Raw genomic sequence first — 14,647 nt, 5'->3', positions numbered from 1 at the left:
AGTAAATAGATAGTGACTGGGAATTTTTTTTATTTTTTTATTTTTATCTTGGGAAAATGGAAACGGAGTGTACTGATTCCCAACATGAAGTAATGAGTAATGATATTAGGCTTATAACTAATTATTTGACCAAACATATATAAGAACAAATGATGTCTCATGTGCATATGATTTTTAGGATTTGAGATAAGAAAGCTCACTGAATGCGCAGAAAGGAAATATATATCACCAAAAGTTTCAATAAAGAGTAAATGGTCATGAAGCTTTATGTTTGTCATCAATTATAACTCCCATTCTTTCTTTTCAAAATCATTACAACAGTCACACCCATAAACCCAATTGCACCTAAATTCCTTCAAATGCATAATGACTCTTATTCCAATCAATCAAGAATGAGGAAAACCCCATTTGAGAACTATGAACTGTTCCTTTCCTCCGTTGAAGTGACTTCAATTGAAAGGGTATATGAAATTTTCATTAAAGTTGATGGATTTGACAGAACTTTGGGTCACTATATCCCATTAAATTGAGTTAATTAATGTTCCTTCAATTACCAGGGAGGCATAGGGCTCCAATGTTACAAGTACGAAATTTGGACAAGTGTGGAAAGGAAAACCTTATTACCCTACTTTAGCATTATATTCAATAGTTGAAACTTGAAGCTTCACGGGAATTTTTTTTTTTTTTTAAAAAGCTTCTTGCTCATGTTTACCTATGATGTTAATGTTGAAGAATGAATTTATATATAAATAAAATATATACAGTAATATATATTTTATATGGTGCCACTTGACAATATTTACATCGAAAATATTTTAATTTTTTTATCCATACTTAAAAAATCCAAATTGAAGTAAAATATAGATAAAAAAAAATCTTTATTCTTTAATTTATGTTTTGATTTATTTTTTAATAAAAATAATATTCAACCGTGAATTGTTAAAAATAATATCAGCAGGAAAAAAGTAATCCCCAAGGTCAAAGTATATTTTTCATGTACAATTTCTTCTTTTCAACATTTTCTTCTTCTATCATTTTAAATTGCAACTTTTTTCCTTGATTAAATTCTCATTGCCATGGCCAAAGTTTTTTATTTTTTATTTTTTGAGAACATTGGACCATTCGTATTTATGTTCACATAAATCATAAATATTTCTCATATTCATAACATATTTTTATCACCGATAATAATAAGAAAATAAAAATCCATTCAAGTTATTAAGAAAACCCAAAGCTTTCATCAATTTAATCCTCTAGCTATTTTATAATGAAAAATGCATTATAGACATGCATAATATCAAATAGCTTAGTAAAATCATCTGTAGTAAAAACTTAATGTGAACTTGTTGACATGCTTATTTGTTGAAAATCGGTTAAATTATAGTTATATTTTTTTAGAAAAAAATTAAAGAAATTTAACATCAGAAAATCATCTAAAAGGCTAAAAATAATAAATTGTTATCAAACGGACACATAAACCTATCCCTTGGTGAATAAAAAGTAGTTCAATCCATGGTATGAATGCAACGCCAAAAACCTTGTAACATAATAGTGGACATTATGCAGCGATCAGAGATTTAATTCTCACTGTTGAGCAACATGCAATAAAAGAAAATTACTTACATGAATAGATCTAGACACTGAAAATATGTTTAAACAGTATATAAACAGGGTATAGTCAATCTCATTGCAGCTTGCTGTTAAGGACAGTGTACTCTGAAAATTCAATACACCCGTGAATTCTCAATTATTAAGTCATTAGGCAGGGAAATTCTAGTTCACAGTTCTTCTAGTAATGAAAAATCTCTTCCATAAATATATATATATTTATACACACTTTTGATTCTTAACACAACTGTGCCGCTAATAGCAAAGCCAGCCTGAATACATTATCTACGTACATAATATTATACATGCACAGTTAACCATCCACATGCAGAGTTTTAAATGACAACTTCGTTTAGCTGGAATATAGTACTAAAAAATATATATATATATATATATATAGAGAGAGAGAGAGAGAGAGAGAGAGAGAGAGAGAAACAGGAAATGATCATGAACATAGAAAATAAGTGTGATTAGTTATTTTCATTTTCTCATAAACAATCACCTTTTTATAAAAATTTAAAAAATAAATAACTAGTACACTTGAAGTAGAAATAAAAAAGAAGCACAAGTTGGATGGATAATATAAAAAACAGAAAGCTGAGGAACCCAAAGCATGTATTTTTTTTTTTCTCTTTTGCACATCCCTAGAGAAGACTGATAAGAAAAGTCAAGCTTTCCTAATAATTTTTTTCTTTTCCCTATAATATTCTTCCGTCATCTTTCATTTATTTTCCCCCATCAAAGCAAGCAATAAAAGCTTTATGTATTTTTTTTTTCTTTTTCGACTACCCACCCACATGAACAGAGGGGTAGGATTGCATAATTTTTCCCACTTAAACAGATGAAAGCCGAGTCCCATCTTTGTATCAATCTCCACACTGAGCTTTCCAGTCATGTCTCTGATGGATGTACTTGTTTCAACTGTAGAAACCTTCTGTTCCTCAGCTTTCTGTCCCATCCACCAATATTCCAAAAGGAATGTGGGACTCATGGGTCTGCTTCCAATGAACCAGCACTGTCTTTTACTCTTTTTCCTAATCCCCTGACACTGTTTCGGTAAATAACAAGAAAACGAAAGATGGTGTAGAGTAGAAATCTGAATCTCCCTCCACATGAAATGTTACAACAAATTTTACATTATTTTCACAATTGCTGAAGGGGAAAGTTATGATTGAGGTATAACGAAAATGATATCAGCGGTCTTCCCAATGAAAGTAATGTGCTGCATTGATCATAATCGTCAGTTCAACAAATTGTGAAAAAAATTGTAAAATTTGTTGCATTGTTGAGTATTCAATCCAAAGGTTAAGGTTTATAGCAGGACCTGAAATGCAGAATTGCACCGTATGAACTACTAAATGACTATATTAGTAGGGGAATTGGTTGTTTCAAGGTCTTGTTATAACCCCCTCTTAGCTTCTCCAAATGAGTTGGTGGTATTGGTGGTGTGGTTGTCCCCCGAAGGCCAATCAAACAGGCTGAAGGGATCCATGGCCTTGCTTTCTTTCTGTTCATGATCTCCTGTAAACCCTTGATTGAACAAGAGGTCTAAAGGGTCAGTCTCGATTTCTCCTAATTCAGCAAAGAAATCCTGATCAGACTGGTTTGACCCTACTATCATTGTTGGCCTGTAAGCAAACCCTTGATCATTACTGAATTCTCCATCATTGTCCATCTCCAATTGCTTCTCAATATCCTCAATCTCTTCCTTAACAGATGCACTTGTTGTTGAGCTTCCAGCAACAACAGAAGACACATTGTTGTCATTGCTGCTCTCCCTTTGTTCTTCCTTTGGACTAGTTGGCTTCTGAGCTAGCTGAGCACCTTGTGAGTTCTTTGAAGTAACATTGGTCTTTGATGGCTGGGACCTGGTTGAGCCAGCAAGAGCATTTCTCTGAGTTGGCCATGGATGGTTATGCTCAGATGTGTATGTAATTACCAACATGTTTGGATCAGTCCGGCTTCTCTCCACTTGTTTCCTAGCTGAACATCCCTTTGAGCTGCTACATCTATAATAGCCCCTACATATATATAGTATCCAAACATTTATCCACAAAAATTAGTGTAATTCTTAAATCATGTCATGCCAATAGAAAAATAGTTGTTGATAATAAGTTTATGAGCAAAAAGTCTATATTCGAGTCGTCACCATTATTTTTATTTTCTTTTGCCGAAATAATCATCATCATCATCATAATAATAACAACAACAATAGTATACTTATTGTGTTTGCTTTGCTCAAACACCATTAGTAATAGTCAATTTTTTGTACTAAAAGATATTTATTTGAGGTCAGTGTTTTAGGAAACTTTTGTGGGTTGTACTGTTTAGAAGGATCTTTTCAGTCTTAGTTAGTTGCATCACTTTAATATATTTAATGTCGAAAAAATATGATTAAGCACGAACCAATTAAAAGTGAAAACGTCTGTCAGTTAGAGATACAAATTGCAGTCCTGGCAGAACTTATTATGTTAAAGAACTTGGACCCTTTATCGAGAATGAATATCTGAAACTTTCTTTCTTTGTGTTTTATTTTGGTCCGAGAATATCTGAAACTTGCTCTCACCTTGGATAAGGAGAACCTTTAATGGGTTTCTGACCGTACTTTCTCCAAGCCCACAGATCAGAAGGAACTACTTCTCCGCTTGGCCTGCTATTTGCAGCTGCTGGCGCTGGAATACAAACCACCTTCTTTGCCTGGCTCTTCCTGCATATATAGTTTATATATATATATATCATTATCAAAATTTAATATTTTATTGCCTAACAGTTTTATACTTAAACAAAAGAAGATAACAAGACCATAACTAATGAAGCATAGATAATTTTGATTGTTATATAAACAACATGATTCTCTTAATTTCTTGGTCAATTAATGTTTCAAATCAACAGCTTTTTAGCAGAAATTCAAGGTTTTGGAAAATTATCATAAAGAAAGCTGAAAAGGACGGTACATTCTAAAGGCACAGGCTATACCAATCAAAGCATAGCTATCCTTTCAGGTGTGTTAGCTAGGGAAGAAAAGTAGTTTGAGATAACTACATGAAAGCTAAGTCTGTGAAGGTTATTGTGACACCAGCTAGCCCACCTTTTCAGATTGATTAATACCCATCAAAGATACATGTATTATGTTCTTAGTATTAATGTTAACAGTGAGAAATCTCAACTGAAAATCATAGAGCTCCTCAAACCTCAATCAAGACTACAAATAAAATCAATCTAAAAAATGACAACATGGACACTTAAAACATATATTAAACCCTATTTCTTAGATCTTTGCCATGATTTTATGACAATCCAAGTTCCCCAAAAACATAGAGAAAATAAAATTTATACACAAATCCATTCTTTGTGAATTCTTGTGATTCTGTTTTTTTTTAACAGACACATTTAAAATTCAAATTTTTATCTTTCGATTTAAGACGTTAATAAGAATGATTAAAGCAACTTTAAAATAAATTGTCTAGAGTTAATTCATGAAAGAAGGTGTCCTAACTAACTAGATAGATAAGATAAAATTAAATACACTCACCTTCTTTTAATACCTGGATTCCGGGGAGATGAGATCTGCACCGCGGTGTTGTCGATGAAGCAAGGCTTGGAGCTATTAGGAACACCAAGAATGTCACTTGAAAGCATAGCAGGAGCCTTAATTCCCCTAGGGGAATTAGCAGCCATCACCGCTGAACCACATGGGGACACAGACAACTTTGCATTATTCGGAGAGATCTGAAGCATCCTTGAAAATATATTACAAGGCCTTTTCATCTCATCGTGGTCAAGAACATTAGTACTTGTAGAGCTACTACTAGAACCAACACCAACACCAACACCAACATCAACGTGTAAACCAGTAAAACCACTCGTGTGACTTTCCTCAACACTTGAAGTAGCAGTACCAATAACATCAGCAGAATTGGAGGTGCCAAAGAAGCTAGAACTGGATAATAAATGGAGCTCATTGAGAAGCGGATCTCGCATATTAGAGAATGGATCGCCAAAATTATCTTTAGGCTGCTCTTGTATGGAAGAAAAAATCATGGGATCCGAAGGAAACTGCCACTCAGAAATGGGTTGTGAAGAATTGCCTGTAATACAACCATATGGCCCTCCACTAGCTCGAACTATGTCAGTTAAATCACCTTGATAATTGTCCATCCTTGACATAAACAAACTGATGCACATACTTTTTTAATGCAAAAGCAAAAGCAAGAACAAGTATGAGAGAAAGAGTGTCATTTGGAATTAAAGGGTAGTCAGAGAATTTTTTCTTTTCTTTTGTACCCAACAGACGTGAAGAGCATGCAACTCTTGGGTTTGTTATTTGGGTGTGTGCTGTTGTTGTTTGATTAAGCTATGAAGAACAAAAAAACAAAAAACAAAAAATAAAAATATATACTTTGTTCTGGGGAAATGGGTTTTGGTTATTTGCTAGGAAGCAGATAAACAAGCAAGAAACAAAGAAACAAACAAGTTTTTTTGAAGGTTGAAACTGATTGTTCTTCTCAAAAACAAAAGAGAGAATGGTTTTGAAGAAAGAGAGTCGCTGACTTTTCACACATACCAGCTCTTCTTCATACGCAACACAGAGAGAGAGAGAGAGAGAGAGAGAGTGTGTGAATGTGATTTTAAAAATGATAGTTATAATAAACTAATAGGTCTTGAGCTGGGTGATTACGATATAAAGGCTCAAAGGGTCAAATTTATGCAACTGCTTTTTTTTCATTAAATATGTTAATTTAATTTCATCTTAAATCTCTCTTTCTCTCTCTCTCATAAAACTAAAAGAACTACTTTGCAAAAAGTCCTTCTTCGAAAACAAGTGATGGGAAAGTAAAGAGGCGGCAAGTAGCCGCATTTCTCGGAAACGTTTCGAGTATTTTGATTCAGAGCTACTCCCGTTTCTTTTCATAGCGCGTTTTGTTTTTCTTTTTTTTTGGAAGCCTATTTTGAAAGAAGCAGCTAGGAGTAGGACTTAGAAAGCACAATCTGTGTGTATGTGTGTAATTGATGAGTACTGATGACCACCACTTTATGTGATACCCTTTGTCCTTTATTTTACTAGCTAGCACCAAAAACATTCCACTCTCTGCTTACTAGTCACAACTCACAGCTCATATTATATCCCTACATACATTATAGAGTCCAAAAATAATAATTCAATGGTAAATTTTTTCTTTCGGGTATTGCATGTTGGTAGTTCGAATTTCACCTTTTTCCTCTCCTACACTTTACTTATTATAAGAAAACTTTACATAAACATTCTTACATTCCCATCAAATTGGAAAACAAGCGACAAATTTAATATCCAACATCCAAAAATGTATACATAGGTTTTATTTTTTTAATTTTTTTTCTCTATATTATATATTTTTTTTCAGTCAAACTTTCAACCGAATTGCATAGCATTCACAAATTTGCAAAATAATCAACCACATGTCAAATTGAGGCACGTGTTAGCTAGAATCACCTATCGGGAAAAATAAAAACAGAGAAAAGAGAAAAAAGAGAGGAAGATATTTTTAAGTGCTATATAACTTACACGTAAATGAAAAGTTAGGCAAAAATTCCATCAGCTTCAAAGTCGGTCCAGGAAAGTTATTGTCTTGATTTTTGTCAAGATAAATGCCTTTCGTTTAGCCACTATCTCTATACAGAATGACATCATCCTATGATAATAAATTCTCAAAATGATTAAAAAAGAGAAAAGAACTGTTTGAGGGAAATTAAACAATAGCAAATAATACTTTTATGCAAATTAAAAAATAATTATTTGTAGATTATCTTTCTATTTTTCAAAATAATTGTTCAAACCACGCCATCTGTTTCTGCCCCATTTTTTTTAAAAAAAAATTGACAGAATATTCGGTCATTGCTTATTCTAATCATCTTTCTGCATGCGTCATATTGCTACAACATCCAATATTATATATATAGCATAGCACAATTTAATTAGTAGATTAAGCAAATGATAATAAAATCAGTTTAATACTTGTTTGAGTTGGATACTAAAATCTCTAAATAATATATATATAATTAAACCTCCTTCACAATCACCTTCCCAAGTAATGCACTTGTAATTGGACATAGGCACCCACTTATTACCAATAGTTTCACCCAATTAGTCATGATTATCCATTTTTTTTCAAATATCTGAATTCTGAAAAGGTTCTGTAGGTGAACTTACATTTGATAGTTGATATTACATTTTTTTTTTTTTTAAGTTTTGGTTGCAAAGTGGATCCGTACATGAGATAAGCTTACATTCTTCTACCTTATTATAAATAGGTTTTTTTTTGTTCCTTTTATTTTCTTTTTTTCTTAAAACAAGACAAGTAGAGGGATTTGAAACCAAATTCTGTACATGACACAAGGCTCTTAACATGTTTATTACAAATGCTTGCAATAAGACCAAAGCATCTTTCTGATCTAAAAAACATTCCTTTTTTTTTTCCCTTCTGTATTCATTTTGCTCTCTACAAATACAATTTGAGTCAAAGCTAAGGGTCAAACTAATCCTAATTAAATAAACCTCATATTTCACAGATTTCGAGCACTCATTAGAGCATTAGATTTCCAGCAAAAGACAATGAGAAAGACCTCATTATCACTTAATTTAATTTAAATTGGAATAAAAAAAATTTATTCTTAAGTAGTTTTTTTTGATAATTTGATAATTAAAATAATTGGAAAGGGGACTCAAACCCTAGTTCTTTTTATAAATAAGAGCAAGTCAATGGTACTGAGTTACACTACTTTTAGTGAATACAAATATTTTATACTACTTTTTGTGTTTCTCCAATTACAACTTGTCATGTATTTGATTTTTTTTTTTTTTCATTTCAAACTTTGATTTTCTTTTATTTATAAGGAAAGTTAAATAAACACATAACAAATTATAATTGGTAGAACATGAAATAGAACACAATGGAAGAAGCATGACATCGACGTATGCTTAGAGGCGTATGATATAATCAATGAAAGATACCAATGAAAAGGCACCATTGAAATGTTACTAATCAAGAGATATAACTTTCAAAACTCTTTTAAGTTATTTAATAGTTATTAAGAACAATCAACCCTCATTTTATCTCTCTCTCTTTTTTTTTCTTTTTTCTTTTTTTTTTTTTGTAGTGTGTGTGCGTAATTCTATACAATTGTATTAACCTATTTGCAATGTTGCTTGAGCGAATTGCCACTTGCCTCTTGCTCTATAAAAATGAGACTATTGATATAAATTTTACTAATTAAGCAAACTCTATAAAATTTCTAATCTCCAAATTTACAAAAGATAACATTCCTAAAATACTCTTGTCCTTTTGCTATTCTGTTACATAACTACTTATTTTAAGAAAAGGTAAAATTGGTCATTTTTTTTGTAAGGTTGTGTAAACGATCAATCAACTTTTCCAGCTGCCACCTCCACACTAATTTGCAGGGGGAGAAATAATTAAAGAGAAACAAAGAAATGTAAATAACAAAGAAAAAGGCAATCTATATGTATTTTTAAATTCAAAATTTAGAAAGAAATTGAATTAGATTCTAAATTAGAATTCAATTGTGGGTTAATTTTGTGTCATGTCTACTTAAATTTTCTAATATTTGTATCAACTGCAAAGTGAATTAATGACTGCAAAGTGAATTAATGACTGCAAAATACTAATAGTCTAATATTAATGAAAAAAAATTTTAAAAAAATCAAGCACATATACTCAATAAAAAATCACCACACAACAAAGATTGCCACACGTTCTATCTTATTTAAAACTATGCATATGCACGGATACAATTAAAAATAATTACAATTATATAGTTCAAAATATATTTTTTTTTGAGAAGATGTTCAAATACACACACACACACACACACACACACAGGACACGTGGTACAAAATTAAATAATAATTAGTCATTAACTCGTGCTATGCACGAGAACTTATTTATTTGTGAGATAAACTAAAATAATTTTATAAAATCTTAAATTGATTAAGCAACTACATCATTTCATGATTTTCTCTTGTATAATTTCAATTTATGTTACAAATTGATGAAGAAGCCATTGCTTGAACATGCAAAGGCTTACAAAAAACTTGTCAGGCAATTTGCGAAAAATAACTCAAAAATTCAGATATTAAAACTTTTGAAAAACCAACAAACATTAAAGAAAAATTATCAACGTTTTAGTTTAAATTGGACTTGTTAGAGAGATAGAGTTTCACTCCTTGTTAAGTTTGGATTAAACAAATTTTTTTTTTTTTCAAATGATAAGTTTGAGTTTAAGTTGGACTTGTCATAGAGATAGAGTTTTACTTCTTGTTAAGTTTGGACTAAAAATAAATATTTTTTTTTTTAAAAAATGATGAGTTTGAGTTTAAGTTGGACGTGTTAGAGAAATAGAGTTTCCCTCCTTATTAAGTTTGGACTAAACAAAAATAATTTTATTTGAATAATAAATATTATGCTGACGTGGAAAATTGTGAGAGCTTTAGAGGCGATTATATATATATATAGAGGTTAATTTCTAAGTGAGTTAATGTTGTGCAAAAGAAGAAGAGTCTAATATAAAATTAAAAAAAAAAAAAAACCATAAAAAATCCAAAAAAAAAAAGTAAACTCATGTGTATATCCAAAAAAAATTTTAAAAAAAATAAAGAAGAAAGAAAGAGTAAAAGTCATGTATATATCTATGTCTTAAACAAGGTATAATTTGAATCCATATATGTATAATTGTGTTTTTTTTTAATGTACTGTGTAGATGCCCGGATTATACGCAAATATATATTAATAGGTAAAATTGAGAGAAAATCCAATTAGATTTCAAATTGGAATTCAATTAGAGTATAACTTTAAGCCATGTGTCCCATCTAATCTAAGTTTTTAAATTTTTGTGCCAAGTTAATCAATTCGGTTTAAAAATTAGAATTCAATTAAAGTTTAATTTTGCACCACATGTCTCATGTAATGTAAGTTTCTTAATTTTTGTGTCAAATGAATTAATTCACTATAAAAAATGAGTTCAATATAAATAAACCTTAAAAAACCTAATTATATATATATATAATATTGACTTTTTCTTTTGTTAGCTTTCCATACAAACTAAATAGATTTTTACTATTATTTTTTCTCTAAACTAATGAACGTATTTTTTATACTGTTTCTATTTAGATATTTTTTATGTCAGGATTTCAAACGTAACAAATTATAATTGAGCTGAACGATTTCATACACATATTCCCATTAAATTTAGGAGATACTATTAGATCAATTTATTCTTTTATTTTTGTGTTGTATTTAGCAGAGTTTCATGAACAGTGATTGTAAATTAATATTGTATATGTAGTATTCAATAGCAGTGTAATAAGAAACTTGACATAGCCAAAAAACTACATTAGTACTTCCAAATGTTCTGGTAGAACTAATATTCTTTATGTTTTATAACTCAAGCTAACATTAATAGCTCCACTACAATTTATCATTCCACAATTTACATTCTAGTTATACATAATATTAGCTTACACTTTTTTTTTAATACCATATATATATATATATATATTAATTGGATTTAGACTCTTCGATTTTTGCACCCAATAAATTTACTTGGCACAAATTTTTTTTAAAAAAAGATAGATGAATACGTTGTGAAAAATTAGAATCCAATTGAAATACAATTTAGAATATAATTGAATTTGAACTCTTCCATTTTTACACTCGATCAATAATACACTTGATACAAAATTAAAAATTAAATGAGACATATGGCACAAAATTGAGAATCTAATTAAAAATCTAATTGAATTTTCTCTGAGATTTGGCTATTAATATATATGTACATTAGGAAAAAAAATCACAAATAGTATTAAATTTAGGTAAGAATTTTAACTTGTGACTACTTACGTATACCTTTTGTTTAATAATTTGACTAATTATTTTTATTTTTGTAATAAAAAATTGTGTTTAATTTTAAATGCACTAATGTGTATGCATAGGTTACATGTTAGTTCATTATAAAAGAAAGTAATTTTATGGTTAAAATGCATATTTAATTATTAATTGTTTACCTTTATTTCAAAATTATTCTTGTACTTTAAAATATTTAAAATGTCATTATCATCATTTAATAGATTGAAAATACTAACATAACTAACGAAATTCATGAAATCGAGGTCACTAATAATGAACTTCGAAAATAATTAAAGTGAAACCTTTTGACTTATAAGTTTAAACAAAAGTGAAAAGTTAAGGACCAAATATGCAATTTAACCTAACATAAATGCTTCAATTTCCTTTTCTTTATAGTAGTATTTCTTTATTTTATTTGTTTTTTGAGGAAGACTTCATTTAAATTGTTAGTTTTCAAAGAAGGCACAGTTTAAATGTTTTTTGTGACAAATTCTCAATTGAAACTATTTGAAAATACATTTTATTAACACTAAATATAATGACGGCAATATGCAATAATTTAAGTTATTAATTGACCAAGGACTACTTATGAGTATTTACAAAAATGGGTCGGTATGCAATAGTTATTTGATAGACTATGCACTATTGATATGATGGTCATTTTACAATTACAAATTCTTGTAGGGTGTGAGTAGTAAGGGATAGAGTTCAAGTCTTCAGGAGAGAGATTCACATACATATACCCTTAGATTAAGTTAAGGGTAAAATTTCTATCTCAAATAAATTAAAAAAAAAAACAAATTTAGTATAATTGGATGCCTCTCTTTTTCTTTTCTTTTTTAGTAAAAGATAGGAAACTTCTTCTTACTGAAAAGAAACATATATCATTTTTTGGTTCATACATGCAATATTCTTATTCATTGTACAAATATTATTAAAGATACAAATTATTTTGTATCACTATATTTATAATCAATAAATTTTTTAAGTACTTTTTTTATAGAGTTTCAACGTGTATCATCCGCTTCTGATAATTGTGCTATTTATCACTAGACCAAGACACCAATTGGTTTTTGGTGTAGGTGAGAATTGAATCTCAAATACTACTTGGTTCATATTAATAATCTCATTGTTAAATGTGATAGCTGATGAGGCAACATAATCTTTCTATCACAATTATTTATCACTAGACCAAGACACCAAATTGGTTTTTGGTGTAGGTGAGGATTAAACCCAAAATACTACTTAGTTTATATTAGTAATCTCATTGTTAAATGTGATAGCTGATGAGGTGACGTAGTCTTCCTATCACAATTATTCTATGATTTTTTTTTTTTTTGAAACCGCACGAGGGAAGTGTTACCAGATAAAGCCCCGCATCAAGATCCCCATGTTACGTCATTGGGAGAGGTTTAGGGTTTAAATGAGCGCGTGGAATTCCCAGCCCTCACCCCCGAGAATTACAATTATTCTATGATTTAATTGGTAAAATATTGCATTTGCTTTTTTGGTCCAGCATATAACAATGACTTTTTCTATTTCATGAACCGCACACCCTTGGTGCGATAGTCACTTTACAAGTTTATATAAGTACTTGTGGAGTGTGGGGGGCAAGGACCGGGGTTCAAGTCTCTAGAAGGGAGATTCACACACTTATACACTTAGATTAAGTTAAAGTATAAATTTTATCTTGTGTCAAAAAAAAAAAAAATTTTAAAAAAAAACAGTAAAGGCAACAAAGGAAATATTTTGGTAACTCAAAAGATAACAACTTTTTAAAAAATATATTTATTTAATTTGAAATATATAATAATAATGCATTAATGCTTACGCTATAATAACACATATAATGGTAGGACATCCAGTTTGATGGACAGTCTTATATTCTAGTTTGGGATTTACTAGAAATTGAGTATTGATATTGAAATATGCAGAATTACATGTATGTATTAACTTCCTAATATGACTTGATTTAAATTTTTTTTGGTACGAAAGGAAAGTATATTCCCTGTTCATAAAGAAAATTTTTATCTAGTGTGAAAGTTATTCTTTGTCCACCAAAATGTAGGTATTAAAGTCTTAGAAATATAAAATAGTATTAAGGGTTTGTTGGCTTTGTCCAAGGGTCCTCCCACGTGGGGAGATACTTTGAATTAGTTTAAGAGAGATTTAGACAAATTTTGTTTTTTGTAAGCGCTTTTTTAGTATTGAAACAATTTGTAATCTTTTTTTATATACTAAATTCATTTGCTGCCACCTGTAAACAAAGCCATTGCGAAATTATGTGATAGCTTGATATTTGTGATTGTGTCTATTTTTCTTTCCAGTTTTCTTTTTTCTTATTATTTATTTGGATTCTTAAACCTATAAATAATTTTCACAATCAACGTTGGGTGGAGTGTTATCCAGAAGTCCTTTCTTGTGACAATCTTGGTATTTGAAATTTTGTTTTTACAACAATATATTAGGCTAATTCCAAGGATGGACCTACGATTTTAAGCTAACGAGGGCTAGACTAAAAAAAAAAAAACTCCAAATAGGCATTCATATATATAGTATTATAAAAATTATAAATACACAAAATTGTTGTTTCTAAATACATTAAGATGCAATCATTTATCAATAAAGATAAAAACAAAAACAAAATAATGTTTATTTTTAATACTAGGCTGGTTAGGATTTTTTTTTTTCTTTTTAGTTGAAGTTTGAGTGTTCACAATGGTAATGTTAAAAATTTTAGCTTTTAACACCTCAAAAAACTACTTTATCTAATTCACTAGAAAATAATTAATAATTTAATATAGCACCGGTTGGTTCAATATTTTTATAGTACATAAGAAACAATAAAAATTAAGATCACATGTAGTAATGAAAACTAGATTTAACGAAAAGAAAAAAAATACAAATATAAGTTCCATACGTGATTGATAAAAATACAAATTTTCTACGTTGTTAACGCAGGTATTACTTTGACACTCTATTTTTTTTAAAAGTCACTTTGACACTATATAATGACTCTTGAGTCTTGACCTTTATAAAACTATCTTAGCCTTTCAAACTTGTTTTGGTTGTAGACACTTGTGAAGTTATGGTTGCCAGTTCAAATTTGAATTGAAATAAAACGCACTACATTCTATGCT

At 29.7% G+C, this 14,647-nt stretch overlaps 1 protein-coding gene across 2 annotated transcripts; it reads right to left on the bottom strand.

Moving 5' to 3' along the window:
- Positions 1 to 2,091: 2,091 nt before the first annotated feature.
- LOC142637067 (putative WRKY transcription factor 14) lies at positions 2,092 to 6,420 on the bottom strand. Of its 2 annotated transcripts, XR_012844516.1 has the most exons (4): positions 5,141 to 6,209; positions 4,175 to 4,315; positions 2,933 to 3,629; positions 2,293 to 2,830 (listed from the first exon to the last, which is right to left on the bottom strand). XR_012844516.1 is itself a non-coding variant. In XM_075811356.1 (3 exons), exons 1-3 carry the CDS (start codon positions 5,791 to 5,793, stop codon positions 3,008 to 3,010), a joined length of 1,416 nt encoding a protein of 471 aa, XP_075667471.1. In that variant the 5' UTR covers positions 5,794 to 6,420; the 3' UTR covers positions 2,092 to 3,007. The 2 variants fall into 2 exon arrangements, 1 of the variants encoding a protein (XP_075667471.1); XM_075811356.1 differs by having other exon boundaries at positions 2,092 to 3,629; positions 5,141 to 6,420.
- Between the last annotated feature and the right edge of the window lie 8,227 nt (positions 6,421 to 14,647).

The sequence above is a fragment of the Castanea sativa genome, chromosome 5 (assembly GCF_040712315.1).
Source record: "Castanea sativa cultivar Marrone di Chiusa Pesio chromosome 5, ASM4071231v1".
Classification (NCBI taxonomy): domain Eukaryota; kingdom Viridiplantae; phylum Streptophyta; class Magnoliopsida; order Fagales; family Fagaceae; genus Castanea; species Castanea sativa.
The sequence above is the reverse complement of the archived record's forward strand: the minus strand, read 5'-3'. Positions and strand labels throughout refer to the sequence as shown.

What these genes read in the sequence shown, in the direction of transcription:
- LOC142637067 (XM_075811356.1), bottom strand. Translation starts at nt 5,793, where the DNA reads ATGTGCATCAGTTTGTTTATGTCAAGGATGGACAATTATCAAGGTGAT. An exon ending in AATCCAGGTATTAAAAGAAG is followed by an intron (nt 4,316 to 5,140) that starts GTGAGTGTATTT and finishes CTATATATGCAG; the next exon opens with GAAGAGCCAGGCAAAGAAGG. An exon ending in AAAGGTTCTCCTTATCCAAG is followed by an intron (nt 3,630 to 4,174) that starts GTGAGAGCAAGT and finishes ATATATATGTAG; the next exon opens with GGGCTATTATAGATGTAGCA.